At 41.3% G+C, this 26,617-nt stretch overlaps 3 protein-coding genes across 4 annotated transcripts in view; all 3 read left to right on the top strand.

Annotated features, from left to right (window-relative positions):
* The window catches only part of LOC112217536 (S-adenosylmethionine decarboxylase proenzyme-like), a 29,556-nt gene extending 20,431 nt beyond the window's left edge, over positions 1-9,125 (top strand). The window contains exons 3-9 of one of the 2 annotated variants that reach the window (XM_042300672.1): positions 2,666-2,792; positions 2,983-3,085; positions 3,268-3,310; positions 3,455-3,599; positions 4,226-4,318; positions 4,409-4,564; positions 4,711-9,125. In XM_042300672.1, coding sequence (XP_042156606.1) covers positions 2,666-2,792; positions 2,983-3,085; positions 3,268-3,310; positions 3,455-3,599; positions 4,226-4,318; positions 4,409-4,564; positions 4,711-4,854 — 811 coding nt within the window. In that variant the 3' untranslated portion in view covers positions 4,855-9,125. Of the gene's footprint in view, positions 1-2,665; positions 2,793-2,940; positions 3,086-3,267; positions 3,311-3,454; positions 3,600-4,225; positions 4,319-4,408; positions 4,565-4,710 lie in introns of both variants that reach the window. The other variant, XM_042300671.1, reaches the window with a different exon arrangement.
* A 1,384-nt stretch (positions 9,126-10,509) lies between these two features.
* On the top strand, positions 10,510-17,752 carry LOC112217535 (ribosome production factor 2 homolog). Its single transcript, XM_024377869.2, has 10 exons — positions 10,510-10,645; positions 14,658-14,790; positions 14,900-14,937; positions 15,197-15,236; positions 15,485-15,566; positions 15,678-15,754; positions 16,200-16,299; positions 16,534-16,636; positions 16,871-17,015; positions 17,187-17,752. Exons 1-10 carry the CDS (start codon positions 10,623-10,625, stop codon positions 17,370-17,372), a joined length of 927 nt encoding a protein of 308 aa, XP_024233637.1. The 5' UTR covers positions 10,510-10,622; the 3' UTR covers positions 17,373-17,752.
* A 1,058-nt stretch (positions 17,753-18,810) lies between these two features.
* slc16a10 (solute carrier family 16 member 10) overlaps positions 18,811-26,617 on the top strand; it is a 56,736-nt gene continuing 48,929 nt past the window's right edge. Inside the window, exon 1 of the mRNA XM_024377865.2 lies at positions 18,811-19,408. Within this exon, the coding sequence (XP_024233633.1) occupies positions 19,066-19,408 (343 nt within the window). The 5' untranslated portion in view covers positions 18,811-19,065. The remainder of the gene's footprint in view (positions 19,409-26,617) is intronic.

Here is a 26,617-nt window from a genome sequence, read left to right as displayed (position 1 = left end):
AACCCTAATAAAGCTAATATTCTACACATTGTGTTTTCAATGAATATAAGTATTGAGTTGAACCTAATTTTTTTTTTTTAAATAATTGGTTGAGTACTGTGGATGGTTACAAATATCGCTGTGAGCTTCCCAGGGTTAAGAACATATTTTAGACCAGGTATTCCCAAACGGGGGTATGTAATGCTGTCGGGTACGCCAAACAAAAATGTGACTCAGATTTTACAAATAAATGCAGAAATTCAATTGTCGCCCAAGTAGCCTCATTTCACTACCAAAAATTAAACCATCTAGTGTTCAGCAAAATAACACCATGTCAAATACAGGTAGCCTCGTCAAATAATTGAACATCCAATCACATTAACTGTTACACTCTCGTGGGAATTCCACTGATCTGCATGTAGCCAAATGTTGGTATCTGTACTGATGGTGTAAAAGCCATGACAGAAAGACATAAGTGGTAACGCGCGTGCAAGCAGTTGCTCCCGACGCCACTTTGGTACACTGCAGCATCCACCGAGAGGCTCTGGCTGCCAAGGGAATGCCTGACAGTTTGAAATATGTTTTGGACACTACAGTGAAAGTGGCTAACTTTGTTAAAGCAAGGCCCTTGAACTCTCATCTATTTTCTGCACTATTCAATGATATGGGCAACCATGTAATGCTTTTACAACATACAGAAGTGTGCTGGTTATCAAGAGGCAAAGTATTGACAGCTATTAAATTGAGACTTGCTTAGTTTTCTCTACTGACCATTTTTCATTTGTCTGACCACTTACACGACTGGACTATCTGTGATTTTTTTTTAAAAATTTCTCGCCTGAATGATCTTAACGTAGGATTACAGGGACTCAAACTATATATTAAATGTGCAGCAAAAATTGAGGCGAAGATTAAGAAGTTGGACATCTTTTCTGTCTGCATTAAGGACAACACACGGGTCTTTCCGTCATTGTATGATTTTTGTGTGCAAATGAACTCAAGCTTACGGACAATGTCAATTGTGATCTTGCAAAGCACCAGAGTTGGGTGCCCAATTACGCAGGTACTTTCCCGACACGGATGACACAACTGTATTCGTTATCCCTTTCATGCCTCCAGACCACTTACCGATTTAAAAAAAAAAAAAATTGAAAATTTATCTGAACAAGAGCCTCGTCGAAATTGCAACATGCGGTTCTGTGACAAATCACATTAAGACACTGATGCCCTTTGCAACCACGTACCTATGTGAGAGTGGATTCTCGGCCCTCGCTAGCATAAACTAAAAACAGGCACAGACCGAAGTTAAGTACGACACTCTCTCCAAAACAACCTAACATTGCAGTGTTATGTGCGTCCTTTCAAGCACACCCTACTCATTAACCTGGGGTGAGTTATTCTCAATTTTCGATGACCAAATAAGGTTTTATATATAAGATGGCTAAATAAAGAGCAAAATGATTGATTATTTGTGCCCTGGTCCTGCAAGAGCTTTTGTCACTTCCCATGAGCTGGTTTGTGACCACTCGCTCTTATGTTTAATAAGTGTCTTGTAGTGAGTGTGTGGCAGGCTTAATGGCAAAAAAAAACATTTGAGTGCGCTTACCCTGGTGCATGAGGGGGTACGCGGCTGAATATTTGAAGGGGTACGGGACTATATAAAGTTTGGGAACCACAGACGATTAACATAATAGTAAACCTTAAAGTTATTCCTCGGATCCCTTGGTCAAAATGTGTTTATTCCTTTAGTAATGGTCATTAATAAAAACGTATTTGATATCTGGCTGTGGCGGACCAATGGACTAGGGTGTCTGAGTTGTGAAGGCCCGAGGTCTCCACTCCTGCTGGTTAGGTCCCACCTACAACCCTCTGAGAGAGCGCGCAGATCACAAGGGAGGTGGTGGAGCCGCCGACCTTGACGGGGTCAGAGCAAGCTGCGTAGTGAAGTGGCAGCTGTCCACTGTTTGTTGATGTTATGGGAACGGCATAGTCATAATTCAGGAAAGGACTACATGTGATTGCTTGACTGCAAGTAGACAAAACATGATTGTTGATCTTCAACTCCTATAGTCTCACTGGCTATGCTATCGTCAACTGACTGTTCCTTATTAAAAAAAAACACCCTGCACGTCTCCCTAGAAGTAGTCTGACTAATGCCTTGTTTACACTGGCAGTTTGTCGTGAACCTTGTTTCATTTAAGTTTTTTTTGTTACTTGGGCCCTCAACTCAACTCTGAACCTCCAAGCCAGTTTCACTGCATTTTGCCATTGTTCCCCTCTAATCGGGGACTGATTTTTAGAACTGGGACACCGCGTGGGGGCAATTCATGATCAAGTAGAATGGAACCAACAGGCTCCAGACCTCGTAGGGTAAGAGTTGAATACACCTGCTCTATAGAATAATTTGTAAGCTGTCACTAGAGTAATGCCTGGCCAAGGGGTGGCATGTCATGGTGTCTTTAAGCACACTCTCCGGGTGCCTAGCTGGAAAGCTTACAACCTTAACTGGAAGTTGTAGAAACTCAAACCTGGGGAAACGAATGTATCAATTTTAATTCTGAACACAGTTGGTAATATTGGATGTCAGTCGCGTTCATGCCACAAATGTAGGCTTAAAAGGCTATATTTAACTTTTACATGTGTAACTTCCCTTCCTTTTTTCCTTTCTGTCCCTTTCTCTTTTCAGTGAGAGTAGCATGTTTGTCTCCAAGAGACGTTTCATTTTGAAGACATGTGGAACCACCCTCTTACTGCAAGCACTGATGCCTCTGCTGGAACTGGCCAGAGAGTACTGTGGCTTTGATGCCATCGAGGTCAGTGTGACACCCACGCATGACCTACATGTTTCTTAGAACCAAGAATTACCCACCGCTTATAAAACCATATTATGCGTCAAGACCTTGTGTGAGGCTCATGTAATCGTCGTACTGTCTTGTTTTGTGTTGACGTTCTCGTGGACAGGATAGGTCAGAGGTTCTAACTCCATCTCCTCACTACCTACAGAATTTCTTCTATTCTCGTAAGAACTTCATGAAGCCCACCCATCAGGAGTTCCCTCATCGGAACTTCCAGGAGGAAGTGGAATTTCTCAGCCAGATTTTCCCAAGTGTACCAACCCCCCATGCTCTAAATTCCATTCTTGTACTCTAATCACCATGGGCGTGGCTGGTAATTCATGTATGGGGTTGAGTCGGTGACGCTACACAGGCTGTGCTGTTGTATCCTCTACTGATTTTAGGAGACATGGGCACATGAGAGAAAGAAATGACATGCGGTTCTCTTTTCCAGACGGAGCAGCGTACTGCATGGGACGTTTGAACTCTGATTGCTGGTAAGGTCATCAACACTTCATACTGAAGGAATATACTCAAGATACTGTCCCATTAATGACAGCGAATAATGCAGTGGACATTGCTGTTGTGAAACTTTAACTGCGCTGACCAGTGCTGCTGCATGTGTTCATGCTTCCCTGCAGGTACCTGTTTACTCTGGATTTGCCAGAGTTCTGGGAGAACGAGCATGCGGATCAGACGCTGGAAGTTCTGATGAGTGACCTTGATCCAGCAATTATGGACCAGTTCTTCATGAAAGACGGTGTTTCTGCAAATGATGTCACTCGTGTAAGGCCCACTGACCAGCTATGTTCTATATTTGTTGATTCCTTTAAGAGGGTTCACTCAGTTGGGTACTGTTCAGGGGACCTGTGAAGACATTAATCTATTGTGGTTTTGTCTAATGACCTTCCCTAGTGATTGGTACTAATATGGAAAATATCTGGGGTGTTTTTTTTTTTTTTTTTGATACGGTATTTGTTTTTATAAAAATACATTTCAACCGTGAAAGTTAACTTCCATGTGTCTGAAGATGTGTCTGCTGGCCCATTTGATTGCCCATTGGGCCAGGTGTGAATGTTCGGGGGGAGGGGGGGGGCCCCTAACTTACTGAACCAGTTGGTATACAATTCGAAGCTCATCAACTGATGTCCCATGAGCAGGCAATTGTTAATGGTCTGTGGAAGGGGTTTTGTGCATGCAGGGATAAAAAATAAACAATTGTGTAGGTGAATGGGAAGAATATGGCGATATGCCTTGCTCATATCGATATCAAATTATCTCAATTGCCGCCACTAGCAATATTTTCCCTCTTGTTGTATAGATAAACACCATCGTAAAGCTGCCTGTTCATCAGTCAATTAGTAGTTGCTGTTTTGTAGTGCAGTTATTAGTCAATTTTTCTGTCTTTTCAGATGAGTGGAATTCGTGACCTGATACCAGGTTCTGTGATTGACGCCACAATGTTCAACCCTTGTGGCTACTCAATGAATGGAATGAAGACTGATGTAAGTGGATCTTGTCAATGGTCTTGTCTTCAGGGTCTTCTCTACAAATACACCCGGGACATTATCGAAAACCAATGTCTTGTCTTACAGGGAACTTACTGGACGATCCACATCACTCCAGAGCCAGAGTTCTCCTATGTCAGCTTTGAAACCAACCTCTCTCAGACGTCCTACGATGATCTGGTCAGGAAAGTTGTGGACGTGTTTAAGCCAGGAAAATTTGTGACGACGCTATTTGTTAACCAGGTACGTTTTCTTTCAAAATGGTTCCATTGTAGCTTGTGGATGTTTGGCTCTTTTTCAGAAATGTGCTTTATAATGGAGACTATGGCTTCACTGTGCTTGGCATTTTCACCTTTTTTAACAATTTTTTTTTTTTTTTTTTACTGTAGAGCTCCAAATGTCGCAGTGTCTTTTCTTCCGCCCAGAAACTCGAGGGGTACAAGCGCCTCGACCGCCAGTTGGCCCAATTCAACGATTACAATTTTGTCTTTACTAGTTACGCCAAGAGCCGCCAGCAGAACCAGCAAAGTTGAGGTTTAAGAATGAAAAAGAAGCGTAAGAAGAAAGGCGGCTGCATAGCGGGGCTCACCCCCTGTGGCTGTCTTTCTGTCCTAGCGGAGAGGCCCACTCCACTCTGCTGCCATTGTTCAGGATTTCTTGGCATCGAGGCCACAGGCCCTAATAGTTTAAACTCCAGTTTGAATTGTATGCATTGTTGTACCTATAACTTAGCTCTCTTGCATGAAAGTTATTTTTTCTGTTTAGATAGTCTAGTGCACTCTTGCTGTGATCTTGAAGTGCATGTAGAGGAATTAAACATGCTCTGTTTGAGGCTGTCCAGCCTGGCCCAGTGCAGCGGCCCCTTCCTGCAGGTCTCCCCCCTCATTCCCCACAGACAGGGCTTTCGTGCCCACTAGTCCAGGGCCCTGACATGCTCAGATGGGTCCGCCTCTATGTGCTTACCGATTTGATTAAAAAAAATGTTTAAGTTGAAATGCAATCTCCCCCCCCTTCACTGATTTGCTGCTTATTTGATCTGTTGCAAGTGTCCTTTTTTTTAGTGCACTTTAATAAGTTTTCAGCTCGAGCAGGACTCCTCATTACCCAAACGTAAAACACCAACTTGTTGTTTTATTTTTTTGGGGGCATATTGAATTTCAAGATGCTTCTAATCACTCAAAGATCAACATGTGAGCTTTGGGCCATAATGTTATTTGTCATGTTGCATCAACCTAGTTGATCAATTCCTTAAATCCAAATGCCTTTGTCAGTGTTTCACTACCAGAGGATTGGAGAGAGGCTGACTGCTGGGCAATGTGATCTAGTTCTTGGCTGTAAACTGCACCGGAGCCAAAATAATTATTGCTAGAATTGGGGTCCCCCCCCCCCTGTTCAGTCAGCCATGCTTCTCTCCACATCGACAATATATTTAGCTGTTGAACGTGTCCACAAATAGACAGGCTAAAATTTTTCCCATGCAACAGTATGCGTTAGTGTACATTTAAAACATCAAGTTGGGTACTTCATGGTATGGGATGTGTAATACATGTTTACATTTACACCAAGGCTCCTACATTTATAAACTGGTGGTTCGCGCACTCAATACTGATTGGCTGAAAGCTGTGGTATATCAGATGGTATACCACACCCCCTTGTGCCTTATTGCTTAAGTATACTGCACCAACAGGAAGCGTCTGGTTCTTGGAATTCTCAGTCAGTTTAAACACTTAATTTATCCATTAATAATTGAATACATTATATAAAAAAAAAGTCCAAACTTGACACTAGATCAGTCATGTAAGAACAAAGGCTGTGCCAACTGAATGTTGAGGGGCATGTTTAGAATAGCGGAGCCTGTTGAGGGGCTTTATCTGAATGTAAATGACTCAAGGAGACTCAGTAGTCACCTTGTCGCTGTGGTGTGGGACAGAACAATGCCCTGCAGTCCAGCATGGTCAGCCATTGTCTCCCAGCCCAGCGGGTCTCCCCATAACACACAGTGAGACTCAGCTGGCCCCAGAACCATGCTTGACAGTGGCACTCCTGGCTGCACCGTGTGGCCCTGAATGGAAATAATGACTCACTCTGCTTAGTGCAGCGGTTGCCCAGCAAAGCATTTCTTTCTTTTTATAAACAATGTACATCCTCTCCCCCCTATACAGGAATCGGTAAGCACACAATGGAGGCCTACCAATCTGAGCATGCCAGGGTGATCCCGGATCATTCCACACAACTGTTGCATAAACCATTTTATTAATTTTATTGTGAGCAGACATTTTGCAGTGAATTGGTCCCAAATGTGACTCCACTGCAGTTTTTTTTTTTGGAGCACAATCAATACCCTTTGTTCATTGATGGGGGGAAATCCTGTGGTGCATGTGACTACTAGTTCTGTATTGCTTGACAGTGTAGTGTGCTGCGGTCTGTTCCTCCTGTGTAGAGTGATGTGCATCACCTTCCAGTTTCATCAGCTCATGTAGATGGGACTGGAGCATCCTGATGTTTTATTGAACTGGTGGGTCGGGGTTCATGTTGATCTACTTTGCCACCATAGTGCTGAAGGCAGGCCTTAATCTATATGGTTACTATACAGATATTGATGTTTAAAATATATCTTTTTTTAGGTTGGATTGTCTTCTCGGGCTGGTCAGTAAAATTCATGATGCTTCCCCTGCCAGTGAATGCAGATTGATTTGAATTTGCTGACAAACCTGGGGTGGTTAGGGAACATTTATTTTGTTTTTGACGGCTGTTTAAAAAAAAAATGTATTTTAAGACTGGCGTTTTCTGGCCTGCCTTTAGCACTTCTGAGCGTTATAACCTGTGCTGCGTTGCCCCACTGTTAGGAACTGTAAGGTCACGTTAGTTCAGAAAGCTCTTAAAACACCAGAGAATGGCTCATTATATACACAAGTCTGGACATCCCTTCAAATTTGTGCTTTCGGTCATTTCAGCCACACCTGTTGCTGACAGGTGTGTGCGATTTGATACATTGTACAGTGTCCATAGAATGGCCTTAACGAAGAGCGCTGACATTCAATGTGTCACCGTCATAGGATGCCACCTTCCCAACAAGTAAGTTTGTCAAATTTCTGCCCTGTTAGAACTGATCAACGAAGTGCTGTTATTGTGAAGTGGAAACATCTAGGCACAACGACGGCTCAGCAGCAAATTGGTAGACCTCACAGGACTGCTGAAGTGCATATATATATATATATATAAAAATTGTTCTCTGTTGCAACACTCACTACAGAGTTGCTTCTAGAGGCAGGTAGGACCGTCAGCACAAGAACCGTTCGTTGGGAGCTCCATGAAATGGGTTTCTATGGACGCGCAGCCATACACAAGCCCAAAATCACCATGCACAATGCCAAGCATCGGCTGGCCTTTGCCGCCTTTAGAATATGGAGTAGTGGAAACGCATTCTCTGGAGCGATGACTCATGCTTAACCATCTGGCAGTCCGATGGTCAAATCTGGGTTTGGCAGATGCCAGGAGAACGCTACCTGCCCCAATGCATAGTGCCAACTAAAGTTGGGTGCAGGAGCAATAATGGCCAGGGGCTCGTGGTGCGAGATAGGCCCTTTAGTTCCAGTGAAGTGGTCGCTTAACTCAACAGCATACAATAACATTGTAGACTATTTGCTTCCAACTTTGTGGCAACGGGGGAAGGCCCTTTTCCTGTTTCAGCATGTCAAATCCCCCTTGCACAGAGGTCCTTACAGAAATAGTTTGTCGATCGGTGTGGTTGAACTTGACTGGTCTGCACAGAGCCTTGACATCAACCCCATCGAACACTGTTTTTAGGATGAATTGGAACCCTGACTGAGCCAGGCCTTTAGCGCTCAACATCAGTGCTCGACCTCATGAATGCTCATGTGGCTGAATGGAAGCAAGTTCCCGCAGCAATGTTCCAACATCTAGTGGAAAACCTTCCCTGAAGGGTGGAGGCTTTTTTTTAAAGCAGCAAGGGGGGACCAACTGAATATTAATGCCCGTGATTTTGGAATGAGATGTTTTGCGGTGTCCCTGTATTTTTGATCATGTAGTGTGATGGTGTACCGTAGATGACGACAACCATTTCTCCCCAGGAAGCTAAAATTGTGACTGACGTTGCAAGGGGACCACTAGAATTAGTTTAATGTAAGGACCTGGGCAAAGTTGACATTTGGAATATCTTCCCTCCAACATGTCTGGCTTTTTGGAATGGTTTCTTTTTTTCTGAGGACCAACCTTTGCCAGGTATCCTTACCTGCAATGTCATTCTTATGCCTGTAGTGACCAGCCTCCTTTGTGTTCTAAGAGCTATAGTGACTGGTTTAGGGAATAGGCACCAGCGCATTTCACAACTTTTGGTTCATGTTTTTGGATGACGTCATATTTAAGACTTGGTCATCTGCGTATGGGTTAGTTCTGTTGGTTTGGAAAAAAATTTTTTAGAAGGTATATTTTTGGGGGGGTGCAATTTTGCCTACGGACCAACCATATTTTGTTTTTGTCCAACCCTTTTTGTTGTAAAACCAGTGTTCCAAACTTAGTTTCTAAAGAAAAATTTGATCATGAAATTGTTCTTGCCTTACCTTTTTTTTTTTTTTTTTTTTTTTGTTTGTTTTTGAATCCTGTGCTGTGGTTTCTGGGGAAGGGAAAAGTCAAACACCTCCCCTGATGTGAGGGTGAACTTACAGGATGTACTGAAGGGAAAACTTTGCTGTTCTAATTATTTTGCTATACTTTGGATGGTCAAGATGTGCTAAATATATCTGTACTATGAGCTTGATGCTTTAATAAATAAAGATGACTCTTCTGTGTGACTGTTTATCAGCATTGGGTATAAACTGAAGTAAAGCAGTAAGTCCAGGCCACTGTGCATTGAGCTAAAACTAGAATATCCAACATGTACATATATGGCGTTAATGCAAGTGTTAGGCTTAGGTCTGATGCTTGACCTCCCAAATCGGAGCATGACTGGTCGTGATTCAAAATGTTAAATTAATTGACAAACATTTGAAGGTACACGTATCCCATTCAATTTCTATGTCTCGCGGCACGTTTATATCGTTTGCTAAAAACCAATACATGGTCCCGGGACCGAGTTTGGGAAACACTGCACAAGAGGATAGGCAATCTCAGCAAGGCGGTTATGCTGCAAGCAAAGGAAGCCTGCTGGGGACCACTATTGGATAAAATGTGCACCTACACTTATCTCAATTTATTTGCATTTAAATTAATATAAATCGCCCTCTTTAGATCTCGGAAATATGTCCTGTATTTTATATATACTAAATTATCTTTCATGAATGTATTTAAGATACAAAAGTTAACATTTAAAATAAATCGTAATGAAAACAAGTTCAGAGGGTTTGGGTTGGTGTTGGGTTTGCATAAACCAAAAAATATGAATTTAGTCATCGATTACTTTACCCCACTGTTTCCTATGAGATTGCTCAGAGGCGCGTTTGATCAGGAAGTGTGATTTCAGAGTGCCATCTTGCAGTTTTTGGAAACATTTCATCTGCAGTTTGAGCTACTCTAGGCTCAGTGCTGCACTCGTGAGTGTCTCAAATTGGAGGGTGACATTAGCAACTACATTATCCTTATAACGTAATCTGTGATGTTAAAGTAATAGGTTCAAGAACACATCTGATGAAATATAAACAATTAATGGTACCATGATTGTGTTATAAAAAAAATATATCCACGAATATTGACAACGAAAATCGCCATTTGCACCCCAGTATCTACGTGCACATTCACCTTCTACACATCTATCACTCCAGTGTTTAATTTCTATATTGTAATTATTTCGCCACTATGGCCCATTTATTGCCTTACCTCGCTAATGATACTTCATTTGCACACACTGTATAGCCTTTTCCATTGTGTTATTGTCTGTACGTTTGTTTATCCCATGTGCAACTGTGTTTGTGTCGCACTGCATTGCTTAATCTTGGCAAGGTCGCAGTTGTAAATGAGAATTTGTTCTCAACTGGCCTACCTGGTTTAATAAAAAAATATAAAAAATCACTATAATGGGGATCCTGATTTCTGGAAACAATGCCTGCAATACTACTGTCGGCCTTCAATTTAATCCTCAATGCAAGGGGACAATCGTTCTACCCTGGCGTTGACGTGTCGACGCGTTTATAGCTCTCTATCGTCACCCAATGGCCACATGACAGTACTGCACATGTATCCACTGTACAGGACGACGGATGTGACGCAAAATTAACTGCGACATTTTCCGCTGCTGTAATATTCACGTGGAGTATTTTGAAGCAAGCACACGAGTGAAGTCCTCAAAATGAAACAATACGGAGGAGTAATGTAAGTTGTGTTTTACCAACCAAAGTATGTCATGCTTAATGTGGTTTTTACCCTTAAACTATAACTTTAGAGTATGTATGTAGTTTAATGAAGTCACTTGCTAGGAAACTAACAATGTAGCATTGGCTATGTAGCTTGCCTAATAAATCTAACGTTAGGTTTCCATCCAATTGGCGACGGATTTTCATGCGAAGATACTGAAATTCGCATAAAACAAGATTCGCATTTTACGGCCGTAGATAATTCTATTACATTGATTTGTGGATAAACTGCTATGCGTGATGATGCAGTGCACATAAAAATGCATCGCAATTGCAACTCCGCTGATGTGAGAACCCATGTTGCGTTAAATAGATAGTGTGCCCACTGATATTGGCACGTGCACTCTAGCATATACAGTGCGGACATGGCGATGTTATTTTTTGTTCAACGGCAGCTAAGTATCTGGTCATTAGAATTAGGCCCTCAATATTTATTGGAAAGATTCATCAAGCTCGTCACCTTGCACTTTCACCACCCTGTTAAATACATAATGTATTTAATCTGTAGCCTTAAACAGCGTGCTTTCCCGAATAATCGTAGTGGGAGGACCACACAATGTCATATACTTACTTTTGTTTATCCGACATGTACCTTACATGATGACCAAACCGCTCGTCCGGCCTCTCCCATCTCCTCAATGGTGTTTTAGGAGCATATACCCACGTGGGTGATTGAAAGATGAATTTAGGTCCACTCTGGTCAGTTGTAGTAATGCTGTAAAGTTGGTTACCAACCTCCAAGTCCAAAGAAGAAAAAGGAGCCTGGAGGAGAGATGACAAGAAACAACTTGGGTTTACTGTTTTATCTGTGGATTAATTGTCGGAGTAGAGGACCTTGTGCATTTATAGGTCATATAACAACCCAATGTTTATATCCCAGAACAAATTAGCTATCAACGGCAAGCTAGCGCAATTGCCATACGTGTTTAATGCTTTTCGACCTGTTCTTAAATGAAAATAATTGTTTCTGCGCTTTTGATATTTCAATCTGTGTGTCTGGTGTGGTGTGGGGGTACAAAATCAGCGTGCGTGCTGTTGCAAAATAAATGTGCACATGCATGTTATTCAATCATTGCACACACACTGCTCACACGTGTTTTTTTTGCATGTGCCCATTTAACCCATTCATAGGTGCTAACTACCTTTAGCGACTCTTAACAACGCGAGGAAACTTTGGTGCCCCTTGCTGACTCAATCCATGAATAGAACCGACTTGGAACTAGTCTGTGTACCAGTCTTTTTCGTCATTGCCAAAGAGACTGGCCTTTCGGCAATAGTCCCAGTTGGTAATAGAACGTCGCGGCTCGGCCTGCCTGTGGGGGGGAAACGACCTGTGGTTACCTTCAAGCACAACTTTCCCCCCTAGTACATATCTTAAGATGACTTTTCCACATTGCCTGCTATCGAGCATTCAAACTACTTTCCAACGAGCTGCAGTTTTTGAATAATTATCCCGTCTATTTTCCGCAAAAGGCTACTTTGCAAACTGTTAGGGCCATTTATAATTGGTATGAGCTATGCTATAACCCCCTAAACATACAGGTTCCGCACTGAAAATATGTAATAACATTGGTTTGATAAAGACAGAGCATATTTTCATCAATCATTAAGCCTAGGTCTACTCACCAAACCGATGTCTTGGTTGTAATTTATCACCACGCAGTGTTCTATTTTAGAAAATAAATCAAACGTCTCGTATATTGAAAATAAGAAATATTTTGCTTCGGAGGCTAACTTTCAACTGGAAAAATCGAGCCCTGTTTCAAATGTTAACTCTTTTGACAATAACTGTTCCAGGCACAAAATAGGACTCTTTCTCTATGCCATTTGTATTGCAATGCGAAGAGCTGCTGGCAAACGCAGGGAAGTGCTGTTTGAATGAATGGTGACGAGCCTACTGCTGCCTACCACCGCTCAGTCAGATTGCTCTATCAAGTAATAGACTTAATTATAATAAACACACAGAAATACAAGCCGTAGGTCATTAATATGGTCAAATCCAGAAACGATAATTTAAAAAACAATTTGTTTATTCTTTCAATGAAATACGGAACTGTTCCGTATTTTATCGAACAAGTGGCAACCCCAAGTCTAAATATCGCCGTTACATTTGTTGTGATGTTGTATTAGTTAATGTGACAACTGTTGCTAATCGAATGATTAAGGGTTTCTAATTGCGTGATTAAACAAATCAAGCAATTAACTCATTAACCTGGGCCACCATGGGGAAATTCGTTTTGAGTTTCTATTTCCCAAATTAACTCAAAGAATATCTATTTTACAACAGACGCTAATTAATCAGTTTCCTCTACAATCTCATTCTGAACGTCGCATAATCCGGAAATCTGCATGGACCCGGGTCCCACCAATGAGTTCGTACCACACCAATCGTAGTTGATTATTTATTCACTAGAATGTTAAAATGATGTTAAAAGATACACAAAACACAGTCTAGGCTATTGATTGGAACTTAGTATAACGGGCCAACACACTATGGCACGTGTTACCCAAAATGGGGATTTAAAAGAGAAAGTACACAAGAGAAATATACATTTTGGTGCATTTGTCAGCTATGCTTATTTTAACCCTAGCCTGTCCCCAAACTGCTGCTCTTATGGGTCAGAATATAATGATGTAATTACGCGTTGGGGGTCTCAGATGGGAAGCTCCGCGTGGGTCGTTTAGGCTTCTAAATTACGCACGTCTCCGGCGCACTTCTCTGGTTGTCCTCACGATGTCAGTGTCCTTTTGGCTTAGTGGTCTGATTCCTCGCCCTTGCTCTGATGGGGGTCTTCCGAGGACACACAGCTCAGAGCTCACAGCGTAGGAATGAAACAGTGTAGATACCACGATTCGATGGAGAGTGGAGGCTAGGTGGTCCGGCTTGAATTCACCTGCTTAAACACAGCGACTCATCCGTAGCATGGGTAGAAGAAAAACATTTATTTGTCTTCACCTTGTGTTGCGTTTTGGGTTCGTTGACTTTTTAAGACCTCGGCTGCAGCTCGGGTCACTTAGTCTGATATGTTCATTTTTAACTCACATGTTTTATACCCTCGGGTCAGAAGTGGGCGTGGCCGCCTTTAGGGCAATTCTCTGGGCGTACCAAGTTAAGGGGCAAGGTCTAGATTTTTACTCATATCCAATTTTAGACAACTAACTTAGCATTTCATCTTTACCAAAACATTCTGTTTGATTTGGACATTTTCCACACAACGTACAATGTATAAACATCAAGCATATACGGGGAAAACTCTTAGTTACAATGCTTTTGTAATAAAGTCATCTATTAACCTTTCATAACGAAACAAAAATTACATTTTCATATTCAATCTATCGTCATGAACACCATTGTGGCTGACGGAAACCATTGTTCCAAAGTCCCTTTATTGCATGTTTAATGTTCTGAGGCTGGTTCTCCATAGTGAGAGAGGAATTTAGTGTGTGGCCTAAAATTTACCATGGGCGTGTGGGGTCATAAAACCCCCACATCTTCATTCAATTCCACTCTAAACAGAACTTGTAAGGTACTTGGACTATAAGAAGTAATGTTAGGCACATTTAGTCCATTGTTGGGCTTGTGCCAGGTTATATAAATCAGCGTTTTGAAAAGTCAGTTTAATAATACTTTCCTGTGGATATTGTCTCAAATTTCAAACCTACATAAGGACCAACCGCACAGACAAGCGGTAGAGCAAGCTCAAATGTAATTTTGTTCAACACTGGCTTGAGAGAACTTTACACGTTTTTGCAGTGCTTTGTTTGACTGTATACCAATAATTGGTATTGCGGTCTTATTTATTGGGCAAGTAGTTGGCTAATGTTAACTAGCTAGCTAGACTTCCAAACAGTGTTGATTGAGTGCATTTCGCTAGATGGAAGAGCGATGCCCGATCATCTGTGTTGTGTTACTCATGTCCCTGTCTACCATAGCTGAAGTGTCTTTTGTTGTTGAACGAATGTCTCCTCAGAAAACCTAAGACGAAGAGGGCTAAGCGCTTCCTTGACAACAGAGCTCCCAAGCTTACAGAGAACGTCAAGAATGCCATGATCATGAAAGGAGGCAACACCAGTATGACTGTCACTCAGGCATTAAAAGACATTGTACGTTTTCTGACTGTCGACCCTCCTCCCCATCTAGAATCATGAAGACTGTCAAGGTTTGAGAGTGCCAGCTAGATAACTCTCAATGTGTTTTTTTCTTCTTCTCCAGTATGCCCTGAAGAAACCAAGTGCTGTACTGTACAAAAAGTAAGTGATGGATTGTAACTTAAGTTAGTCTTCAAACAAACCCAGTATGTATACTGGTTGTACTGAAAGTATTGTATTTAGTGTTCAGCATGTTTGTTTTTTCCCTGTCATTGATAAGTGGATATTTAATAGTCCTGGGCATGAAGTCCTGGGCATGAAGGACTGAGTTTACTGAAATAATAACAAGGCATAAATACTAGTCCGTCAATTGCTGGTACTTGAGATGTGTGTTTTATCCAAATGTTGTTTTTCCTTCCAGGAAAAATATAACTAGGCCATTTGAGGATTCTACATCATTGGTCAGTTAACTAAATATGTTGCATGAATTCATTTCCGCTTGATCTCAGATTTGTTTAACTAGGACATACCAATTGTTTGGGATTGTGATAATTTGTGAACATTCACCTGCTAGTAGTCAAAGCAGTATTTGACACTGTAGACATACTAGCATCATTTTAAAATGCAGTGTATTCACAGCACTTAAAATCAGCACTCCCTGCGGAGTGTAAGAATTCCCAATCATCTGTATTTTGTCTCTTATCTACAGGAATTCTTCTCGAAGAAAACCGATAGCTCTCTGTTTTTGTTTGGCTCACACAACAAGAAAAGACCAAACAATCTCATATTTGGTAAGCATTTTTGTATTTTATCAGTGGGAGATGGAGACCTTGCTCTACAGGAGATGTCTGGTACGTTTCACAGCAGATAAGGGTTTGACCTTTTTATTTAATTTTTTTCAGGTCGTCTGTTTGATTTCCATGTGCTGGATATGATTGAGCTTGGCATTGAGAAGTATAACTCCCTAAGTGACATCAAGGTGATGTTTCCTTTTATTTTAAGACATTTTCTATGTAAGTTATAGTTGCGTTGTTCAACATTAGTACAGTGGTGTCATGCACCTTCTCAATCTGCCATAATCTTAGTTAATTAACACTGAGTGTTTCATCGCCTTGTCTTTGTCCACAGTCTGCTACAATCGGCCAAATGAATACACCTCTTTTACAGTCTCTCCCGGTGGCCTGAATTAACATCTAGAACTGAACTTAGCTCTAAACACTATTCTAGGCGCATTGTCTTCCCGTTCTTTAAAAATGCTTAATTTGGGAAATTGTAGTTTTACTGACAAGACACTAATAATGGCTGGAACAGGCACACTTGGATTGTAAACAAAGTAAGTTGTTAGTGTTCATCGTGTATTTTTTTTATATGATGAATTTATTGGATTTTTCCTTCTGTAACTTTATGTTTGGTTTCCATTGCAGAGCAGCAAATGTCCCGAGGGGACTAAACCAATGCTGGTGTTTGCAGGGGATGCTTTTGACCATGAGAATGAACACAAATGCCTAAAGAGCCTTCTTACAGGTACAATTTAGTCTAAAGCTAAACTTTTGAATTTAGTGTTAAGTTGTTGTGGGGTTAATTTCAGTCCTACAGTTAAGATTTCCCCTTTAGTTGAAACACATTTACTTTAACTAGAAAATATTTAGATAATAAACACTTCCCAAATCCTCCATTATTTTGGTCTTATAATAACATTGCATTTCATGTCAATGACACTATTGACCATTTTCTACTTTAACTTGTTTTATTATTCAGACTTCTTTAGAGGTCCTGTTGTGCCTTCAGTGCGCCTGGCTGGTCTGGAGCATGTCCTGCACTTCACTGCTCTGGAGGGGAAAATCTACATGCGCAGCTACAGGTATGTCTGCCTTCTAGCAGCTGGACCATCTACCAGTGTCCCCTATTATTCCCGATAGATTATAACATACGGGCTGTGTCCCAAATGGCACCCTATTCCCCATGTAGTGTAATACTTTCACCAGAGCCCTATGGGCCCTTTTAAAAGTGACCACGTTCTGTGAAGTTAGTGTCTACTGTCCATCTCACCCCCCCCCGGAAATGATCACTAGTCAAAGCTCTTTGTTTTCTCCAGATCTCTGTTGAAGAAGTCTGGATGTCGGACCCCAAGGATTGAGCTGGAGGAGATTGGGCCCTCTTTTGACTTTATCTTGCGGAGAACCCACCTGGCATCAGACGACCTGTACAAGACCGCTCACAAACAGCCCAAGGCTCTGAAGGTAGGGAAAATGTCTAGTTGCAGTCAACATCTTTTTCCACGCTCTTTCAACAGCCGCTATGTAAAATGGCGCAAGAGATTGCTTCTTTTTAAATGTCTTGTCTTAATTGAACTGAAACTTCAAGGCAATCGAAGTCCTCATGTTGCTCTTTGTCATTTCTATTCTTCACAGCCCAAGAAGAAGAAGAACATATCCCACGATACTTTTGGTACCAAGTTTGGCAGGTTGCACATGCAGAAGCAGGATCTGGCCAAGCTCCAGACACGTAAGATGAAGGGTCTGAGGAAGAGGAGGGGCCCGGCAGCCGCTGCTGTTGTGGCGGGAGAGACGTCCCTGAAAACGACTGAAGTAGAGTGAAGTCCTCACAAGCTTTAATGGACATTTCACAAGCTCACGTCATCAAGTTAACTGTGGATGTTGACTTATTTCTTCAGAATTGTCATCAATGATGAAAAGAATGACCCCCACATACATGTTTACCTTCTGCAGGTATGTTTGGCAATGTTTCAAGACAACAATGTGGTGGTGTGCTAATCTATCTCTTTTTAATGCCTTGCAAATTGTCTTCATTCTGTTGCTGATGTTGCTTAGGTTTTGTGTGAATGGCAGGCAGTCTGTGTGGGTGCATAAGAAAAAATTGAATTAGCAATCATTCATCTAAAATACTTTTTTATTTTCTGTATTTTAAACTGCGTGTACATCGAGGAACAGTTCTCAATGAATACATTTGTTTTGTACATCTTGTCTCGTGCTCTTCTTTTCATAGATGGACTATTTAGCTCTGGTACATTCAAAAAATTTAACATTTTTTTGTGAGTAAATTTTACTTTTCACTGTGCCACCACAAACCTTCAGGTATGAAGATTTGCCTCCTTATGAACAAATCACAGCTGTGATTTGACATTAGACAACTTGGTATATTTCAGTCAGCTTCCAGGTATGAAACATATTTGATGTGGATATGGATATGTGGATATGAAATCAGAAGTAATGGTGTTAACCATCCGCAGAAACATCCAGAAATGTAACTTTGTACACGAGGTCACTGTTTGACGATTGAGATGCTAAATTCATAGTTAATATTATTTTATTGAACCTTTAACTATGCAAGTCAGTTAAGAACAAATTATTACTTACAATTACTGCCTATCCATTGCCAAACCCTAACCCAGATGAGGCTGGGCCAATCGTGCACCGCCCTATGGGACTCCAAATCATGGCCGGTTGTGATACAGCCTGGAATCGAACCACTGAGATGCAGTGCCTGAGACCACTGCCACCTTGGCTATGGCGTTATATTGAAATCAATAGCAAAAATAGTACAATTATGTCTTATTTAAAGGAAGTTATGTTTAAAAGTGTTAGATTTAGTTTTTTATCATGTATAGGCCTACTGATCATGGGGATAATTCAGAAAACTTTGGGTAATAGGCTATTTATGAAAACAGGTAATTGCCCCCTCCCTAACCACCTTTGTATGTAAAATTAATCCGGATTGATTTCATTTTTTGGATTATGGGACAAATTATAGTTCTGAGACTCCTAAATTAACTTTTTCCTTGCAAGCAGAAGTTCTCTATAACCAGGTGAAATAAATGTGTTCTGGATCTTGTCTTTAAGAAAGTATTTTTTCATATTTTTCAATCGCTACAGTGATTATTCAATGCTCTGGCGTCATACTTTAAAAAGACAGCAATGCGTCCAATCAGTGACAGATACCGGCATAATGTATGCACAACCCGCCCCCCGTGTATCTATTTATACAATATTGCAACACTGGTGTTTTACACTTCAGACAGTGCGAGCTGGTGGTAGACATTTTCAATACGGCTTCTGCTTCTGAATGGATGCATCTTCCAGATAACAATTCGCTGAAAGGAGATGCGAAGTATTCCTATTTGTAGATAGACACGATTTGGGACATACCATTATCTGATTCTCTTCAGTTGAGTTTGGCTGCAGCTTGAGGGCGCACCATTTAGACTAGTTACCGGTATATTGCTGTCATCATATTTGACAGTGTTAAAAATCTGCACAGTCGCTCCAAGAAATGACAGCAGGTACCAACATGACAGACATTGAATCTGATGCAAGTAAAGAAACGGTCGCTGCAGAGGAGACACCAATGAAAGCAGAGGAAAAGCGCTCGGACGATGCTGAGGAAAAGAACGAGAACGGGGATAGTAAAGGAACCATCCAAGAGCAGGTTCCCGTGGCTGTGGAGGAGCCCGAGTTCGTGCATCCAGAAGGAGGATGGGGTTGGGTGGTTATGCTGGCTGCAATGTGGTGCAATGGAGCGGTGTTCGGGATCCAGAACGCTTTTGGCATCCTGTTCATGTCCCTCCTGAAAGAATTCGGCTCACCAACAGATGACGACCTCAGGTTTAAAACCGGTGAGTTCACAAAATGGGTAACGAGCACAGCAAGCTAGGTAGCCAAATACCGTAGTAGGTGTAGTGCATACATAATCAAATATGTGTACTCCTTTTTGGCTGCACTTCATAATGTGAAATTCATTATTGCACTACCTGGTATGGCTAAGCCACGTAAATACATTCTGATTAGGCAACGGCATAAAAAACCACACTAATGCAAAATACAGTTGCCTCACGTTCAACTCAAGATTGTTTACTGTCAGTCAGCGAGTCGAGCGTGCGATGCACATGGCTAAGTCATTCGTTGAACGTTAGCTCCATACGGTTCGTTTAGGCCGGCATTTCAATAAGAGTCAGTCGCAAACAGCCAGCAAAGCGTGCCAAATAATTTTATATAAACCAGTGGATACTCGCTACATGTCTCGATTAGAAGCGGGCCTCATTCAATTGTAGCTTTTCATTTTGGAAAGTTGTGTAAATCATGTCCAGCTCCCCGGTGCCCCCCCCCCCTACGTTTAGGTGGCTACAGGTGTGCAGGATTGCATGACAATCATATCTGTTCTACTCTTTTTTTTTGTTTTTTTTGTTACTTTACACCCCTCTCAACCGGCCCCTGACAGTAAAAGTGATTCATTGTGTGGTGGAAATCATTGTCCACCCTCACTGACATAACATCATTGACATTTGTCATTTATCCATCTGCTTATGTTAGCCAGACACACTTTTGCTATCTGCATACTTCCCTTCATTCCCATATGACCATGTAGCCTATGTACAGACTACTAGGAACAGGGCAAGGGGCATATTTCCGCTCCCACTGACTCTCTCTCCAGTCTCAATGTGCATTCTTTGGCAGCTGCTCTTGCGGGTGCATACAAAACTCATTAAATGTTCATGAAAGAGCAGGACCCCAGAATACCTTAGCATTTCAAGTTTAATGTTTCAGAAAAGAAGCCCATGAAAGATTGTGTCCTCATTTGGCAGTTAGTTAAAGCTGGAATCCTTAATGGTGACACGTCCACGTCCATTTGGGATATTACAACAAAGTAATTACTGCATACAACGAATACAGATCCCCCCCCAACGCGTTAGTACCGCAGAATATGTGTTGCAATTGTTTTTACTACACTGCTCATCTCTGTTTCTACGCTCCTCACTTCTGTTTAGTCAACAAAACAAAAGCAAATGCGCCTTGGGGTCGACCAGTGGTGCTGTTTCACCTTTCGGGATCTCAGCTTTAATGGATATAAATTACACTGTCATTTCATCCTTACAGTATTAAATAAGAACATCCTTTGTATAACACAGGCATACAAATTACCACAGCTGTGTCAGTTTCGGGGCCATTAAAATGTTAAAACATGCCTGGAAACAGTCTGTTCAGACAGACCGTGAGGTTGCACAGTGTGTTTTTTTTTCCTCTTTTTCCATGGCTAAAGTTTCACCACTACCACATGGATAATGATCCTACGTTGTTTCGCTGTGGCTTCAGCCACCGGTAGCTGATGTTATTGGGGGTTTCTGTCGCTGTGTGAAGGGCTACATTTGGACACTAATAAATGTGCGAGAAGGCTATTTTTTCCACGCTTTGATTAGGTTAACGTGTGAAGAAGACTCATTGTGTAGACTATGACCTTTTCAAAGGGAAGGTCATGCATCAAATGTAGGATCAAAGCTGGGAAGATGCACTGTCCTTGGCAGTGTTAATCATCATAGATTTGATAAGGCAATCAGTAATCACCCTTGTCCTCACATTGACATTGTTCTGATTTTATTAGGAAGATTTGTGATTAATCACATCCTGTTAACTGATAGCTACTAATCAAAGCATTCACTTAATCAAAACATTGTCACATTGTAATTACAATTCATTGTAATTCAAACTAATCACTCATTGGTCATGGATTTTCTTGTTATATTGTTTTTCTTCAGTACCATACTTAGGCCTACTGAACTCAGATTGTTCCCCCGCCCCAAAGTGTAAACATAGTCCCCTCTTCCTCAGTCTGAAATGAGTAGCAGGGATTGCGTCAGCGTGCTTCAAGTACAGCTGTCGCCCGCCTTCCACTTTCCCTCGTAGTCCCTCTCCAGTTGTCAGAGAGGTTTCACTTAGGGAGAGCCTGAGAGAAACATAATCCAGCTAGGCACACTGCCAGTAGATACAGGTCCCAGACAGTGGGGGTGCTTCTGGAACCTTTGGCAACACATACAGTGCCTTCGGAAAGTATTCAGACACCTTGACTTTTTCCACATTTTGTTACATTAGAGCCTTATCCTAAAATGGAGAAAACCATTTATAATCCTCAGAAATCTACACACACAACCCCGTAATGACAGTGAAAACAAGTTTTTGGAATTGTTTTCAAATGTATTTAAATAAAAAAAGTCTTTACATAAGACTATTTGCTATGAGACTTGAAATGGAGCTTAGGTGCATCCTGTTTCCATTGATCATCCTTGAGATGTTTCTACAACTTGATTGGAGTTCACCTGTAATAAATTCAATTAATTGGACATGATTTGGAAGGGCACACACATACCTGTTTATATAAGGTTAACAAGGGCATGTCAGAGCAGAAACCAAGCCACGAGGTTGAATAAATTTTCCATAGCGCTCTGAGACAGGATTGTGTCAAGGCACAGATCTGGGGAAGGTTATCAAAAATATCTGCAGCATTGAAGGTCCCCAAAAACGCAGTGGCCTCCATCATTCTTACATGGAAGCAGTTTGGAACCACAAACTCTTCCTACAGCTGACCGATTGGCCAAACTGAGCAATTGGGGAGAAGGGCCTTGGTCAGGGAGGTGACCAAGAACCCGATGGTCACTCTGATAGAGCTATAAAGTTCATCTGTGGAGATTGGGAGAAACTTCCAGAAGGACAACCATCTCTGCAACACTCCACCAATAAGACCTTTATGGTAGACTGGCCAGACGGAAGTCACTCCTCAGTTAAAGGCACATGACAGCCCACTTGGAGTTTGCCAAAATTCACCTAAAGACTGACCATGAGAAACAAGATTCTCTGGTCTGATGAAACCAAGATTGAAGTCTTTGGCCTAAATGCCATGCATCACGTCTGGAGGAAACCTGGCACCATCCCTATGGTGAAGCATGGTGGTGGCAGCATCATGCTGTGGGAATGTTTTCAGCGGCAGGGACTGGGAGACTAGTCAGGATCAAGGCAAAGATGACATGAACAAAATGCAGAGATCCTTGATGAAAACCTGCTCCATAGCTCTCAGGATGTCAGACTGGGGTAAAGGTTCACCTTCAAAAAGGACAAAGACCCTAAGCACACAGCCAAGAGAATGCAGGAATGGCTTCGGGACAAGTCTCTGAATGGCCCAGCCAGAGCCTGGACTTGAACCCGATTGAACATCTCTGGAGAGACCTGAAAATAGCTGTGCAGCAATGCTCCCTGACCAACCTGACAACGCTTGAGTGGATCTGCAGAGAAGGGGAGAAATTCCTCAAATATAGGTGTGCCAAGCTTGTAGCATCATACCCAAGACGACTTGATGCTGTAATTGCTGCCAAAGGTGCTTCAACAAAGTACTAAGGGTCTGAATACTTATGTAAATGTCATATTTCAGTTTATTTTTTATAAATTAGAAAATGCCTTAACATGTTTTTGCTTTGTCATTATGGGGTATTGTGTCGATTTTAATCCATTTTCGAATAAGGCAGTAACGTAACAATGTGAAAAAAGTCAAGGGGTCTGAATAGTTTCAAAAGGCACTGTATAATGTATATTTTGCCAGACTCTGGGTATGCCTTTTTTGGATTGCTGGTTGGCTGCCAGAGGAAACGTGAACATTTCAATGCGTTCTTGTATGGCTGCAGAAGTAACGGGGAACATATAGGATGGGGTTTCTGGATGTAGATGGATCATAAACGTAGCAAGAAGTTTATTTTATAATCTTGTTGTAGAATACCAAAGATTATTCAATTTCTTGAAAACCTGGTCTAATCTCTAACTGGTATTAAAACCTCAATGTTAACACAAGCATACTCAATGGTCCCAATGGTGTTGAGATGAACTGGGACCTCAAATTAGCTGTCACTCAGGTAAAGTAGACTTTTTAAACACCCATTTAGGCCTATCTATAAACTTGATACACCAACATGAGCCCCTTGACCCCTTCCTATCCAATCAGATTGTAAAGGTGTTGGCTCTCCAGTCACCAGTTGGACAATTTCCTGTTAGGTGCGGTTTGTCTCAACAGTTGGACTAATGACCTCGGTCAACATTCATTTACGTCCTTTCTCTCCCCAACATGGGGGTTCAAGGGGGGGAAGATTATTGTGTTGCACAAATGCTACCTAAATGCTACCTGCCTCTGTCAGGAAGTCTCCTAAGTAGAAGTGCAAAGGAAGGCCGTTGGTGGGAGGCCCATTGCGTTCACATGACCTGATGCGTTGATATTAAGACTAGTTTAAATTGACGCACAATCAATCATCCTAATTGAACTTTGTCCCTTCCATCTATGGAATTTCTTTCACAGAGTGAGGTGTTTTTAGATAGTGAAACACTAATTCAATTCTGTGTAACAGGGTAAACAAGATTGCATTGAACTCCATCAGATTGGCCTAATTGTCTAAGCAATTCATTTCCTGATGAATTGTGACAACATTATTTGTAAATTAATTCTCCATGACCTGTCAGGGAAAATTGGGTTGGATGGGAGATAAAAGAGATGCTTTCAGAGTACTACATATCTTAATTTGATCACTGTTGCTGCAAACTTGGCGTGTATTCAATGTTTAAAAAGGCTTGTGAAGTTTTAATTTCCACTTTTTAAAATTTCAGACTTGATTTACACTGACTCAAAATGTATCAACTCTTACAAAAAAATCCATTAACTTTTTACTGCAGTGGGATAAATTAGGTTCACTGAGTGTTTCTTGGTAGTCTTAAACAAATATTCTTTGAAACAAAAGTATACACCTCCCACACATGGTTAAGGGCCTGTACCTTGTCAGATATAGAGTTAAAATGTATTACAATTTGAGTTTGCATCCCAATATTACACTTAGTATACACCACACAAGACTCAAATATAACAACGCTGTTTCACATAGAAACACTGGGTTTTTGGCGGCAAAAAATAAACTGTTTATTAGTTATGAAAAATATGAATATAATTCCACCCATGATGCCACTAGGTCATTTGACTGAAGGAAAGGGGTATTTATAATGAACATTTCCTGTTGCAGGATTATTTCCCTGCTGTGAGAAACTGGTCACTTTAAGATAGTACACCTGTATAATCAACCATGTAGTTGCACTTTTAAGCCTATACACTATTACCAATTTTCATTTGTGCTGTTATGCAATCAGGAATTCTTGAAAGATGGGACAATCAACTTTTTTTTTAAACATATTTTTCTTAATAACATTTGAAATATATATTTTGATTAAGTATCAGCCCTCACAGTATCAGATAAGTAATCACACCATGTAAAGCACGTATCAAACTCATTCTGCAGAGTGTCTGTGGGTTTTTGCTCCTCCCTTGTCCTTGATGTATTAAGTGATTTAGTAAGGATCTCCCCTCACCTGTTTGTCTCAGTCGTAATTGAAAGGAGAAAACAGTGGACACACTAGACCCTCCATGGAATGAGTTTGACACCCATGCTGTGAAGTAACAACCTACTTTTTAATCATTTAAAAATATATATTTTTCTTCTTCATAAAATGCAATACACTGGATTTATTTCAACTCCATCAGACACACAACAAAAAACGTTTTTCAATTTATTGGCCCAAAAATGTTTAAAGGCCTCGATTGTTTTATTATAACGTCAGATCATTAAAATATGTAATACAAATCTCACCTTTGTTTTAAACAACATTTATAAAGCAAAGGGGACTTCAATAGTTTAAGCATATGTTGCAAAAGAGTGCTTCAAACATTGACAAAAAAGAGATCTTAGTGGGATTAGCCATCAGTGACTGAGTTGACAACAGATATTCAAAACCATTGAATTAGGAATTCTCATTGCTCAAAACTGACATGTTTACCTCAAATTCAAGTTAAATTTAAAAAAAGGTAAAATATGGAAAATTATTCATTTGAAAATCTACAATTTAAAAACAACCATTCTATCAGATCTTTCAGCACTCTGACAGAGTTGAAATAATATATAAAATTTAAAAAATCTGAGCTAATGCTTTACGGAGTTGCCAAATTGCATATTTATCTTAATTATTCAAGTGGCCTACATAGTAGAAATTGTTTTTCCTCAGTTGCTTTATGACTCTTAACTCATTCTTTTTTAAAAAGGAGGTTTTATGGTTATAAGGTTCAATCTTAATCTATAAGGGAGATGGAGTTGACAGGTTATGGTGGTGATTTCAATATTGTTTAAATCGATCAAAAGTAGAGGTCTTTCAGGACCATGCGTTGTCTTGTTGTACTATATGCAATCAGTAGATGAAGAAGGGGTCCTTATGGTATAGCTGACCCTGCTCATTCCTGATTAATTTACAATTCTATACAAATCTGAGTTGACTAAAACCCCCTTTTTTTTAAAACAAATTTAATTTAAAAAATAATAATTAGTATGTATGTATGACCTCCCTACAATGCCTGGGCATGCTCCTGATGAGGTGGCTGATGGTCTCCTGAGTGATCTCCTCCCAGACCTGGACTAAAGCATCCGCCAACTCCTGGACAGTCTGTGGTGCAACGTGGCGTTGGTGGATGGAGCGATACATGATGTCCCAGATGTGCTCAATTGGATTCAGGTCTGGGGAACGGGCGGGCCAGTCCATAGCATCAATGCCTTCCTCTTGCTGGAACTGCTGACACACTCCAGGTCTAGCATTGTCTTGCATTAGGAGGAACCCAGGGCCAACCGCACCAGCATATGGTCTCACAAGGGGTCTGAGGATCTCATCTCGGTACCTAATGGCAGTCAGGCTACCTCTGGCGAGCACATGGAGGGCTGTGCGGCCCCCCAAAGAAATCCCACCCCACACCATGACTGACCCACCGCCAAACCGGTCATGCTGGAGGATGTTACAGGCAGCAGAACGTTCTCCACTGCATTTCCAGACTCTGTCACGTCTGTCGCGTGCTCAGTGTGAATCTGCTTTCCTCTGTGAAGAGCACAGGGTGCCAGTGGCGAATTTGCCAATCATGGTGTTCTCTGGCAAATGCCAAACGTCCTGCACGGTGTTGGGCTGTAAGCACACCCCCCACCTGTGGACATCGGGCC

The sequence above is a fragment of the Oncorhynchus tshawytscha genome, linkage group LG18 (genome assembly GCF_018296145.1).
Source record: "Oncorhynchus tshawytscha isolate Ot180627B linkage group LG18, Otsh_v2.0, whole genome shotgun sequence".
NCBI classification, from domain to species: domain Eukaryota; kingdom Metazoa; phylum Chordata; class Actinopteri; order Salmoniformes; family Salmonidae; genus Oncorhynchus; species Oncorhynchus tshawytscha.
This window is presented reverse-complemented; position numbering and strand designations above follow the sequence as displayed.

Excerpts from the sequence above, each read along its gene's own strand:
- LOC112217535 (XM_024377869.2), top strand. The coding sequence starts at position 10,623 with ATGAAACAATACGGAGGAGTAAT. Across the intron at positions 15,567-15,677 it reads ACCAAACAATCTCATATTTG|GTCGTCTGTTTGATTTCCAT; the intron begins GTAAGCATTTTT and ends AATTTTTTTCAG. Across the intron at positions 15,755-16,199 it reads ACTCCCTAAGTGACATCAAG|AGCAGCAAATGTCCCGAGGG; the intron begins GTGATGTTTCCT and ends TTTCCATTGCAG.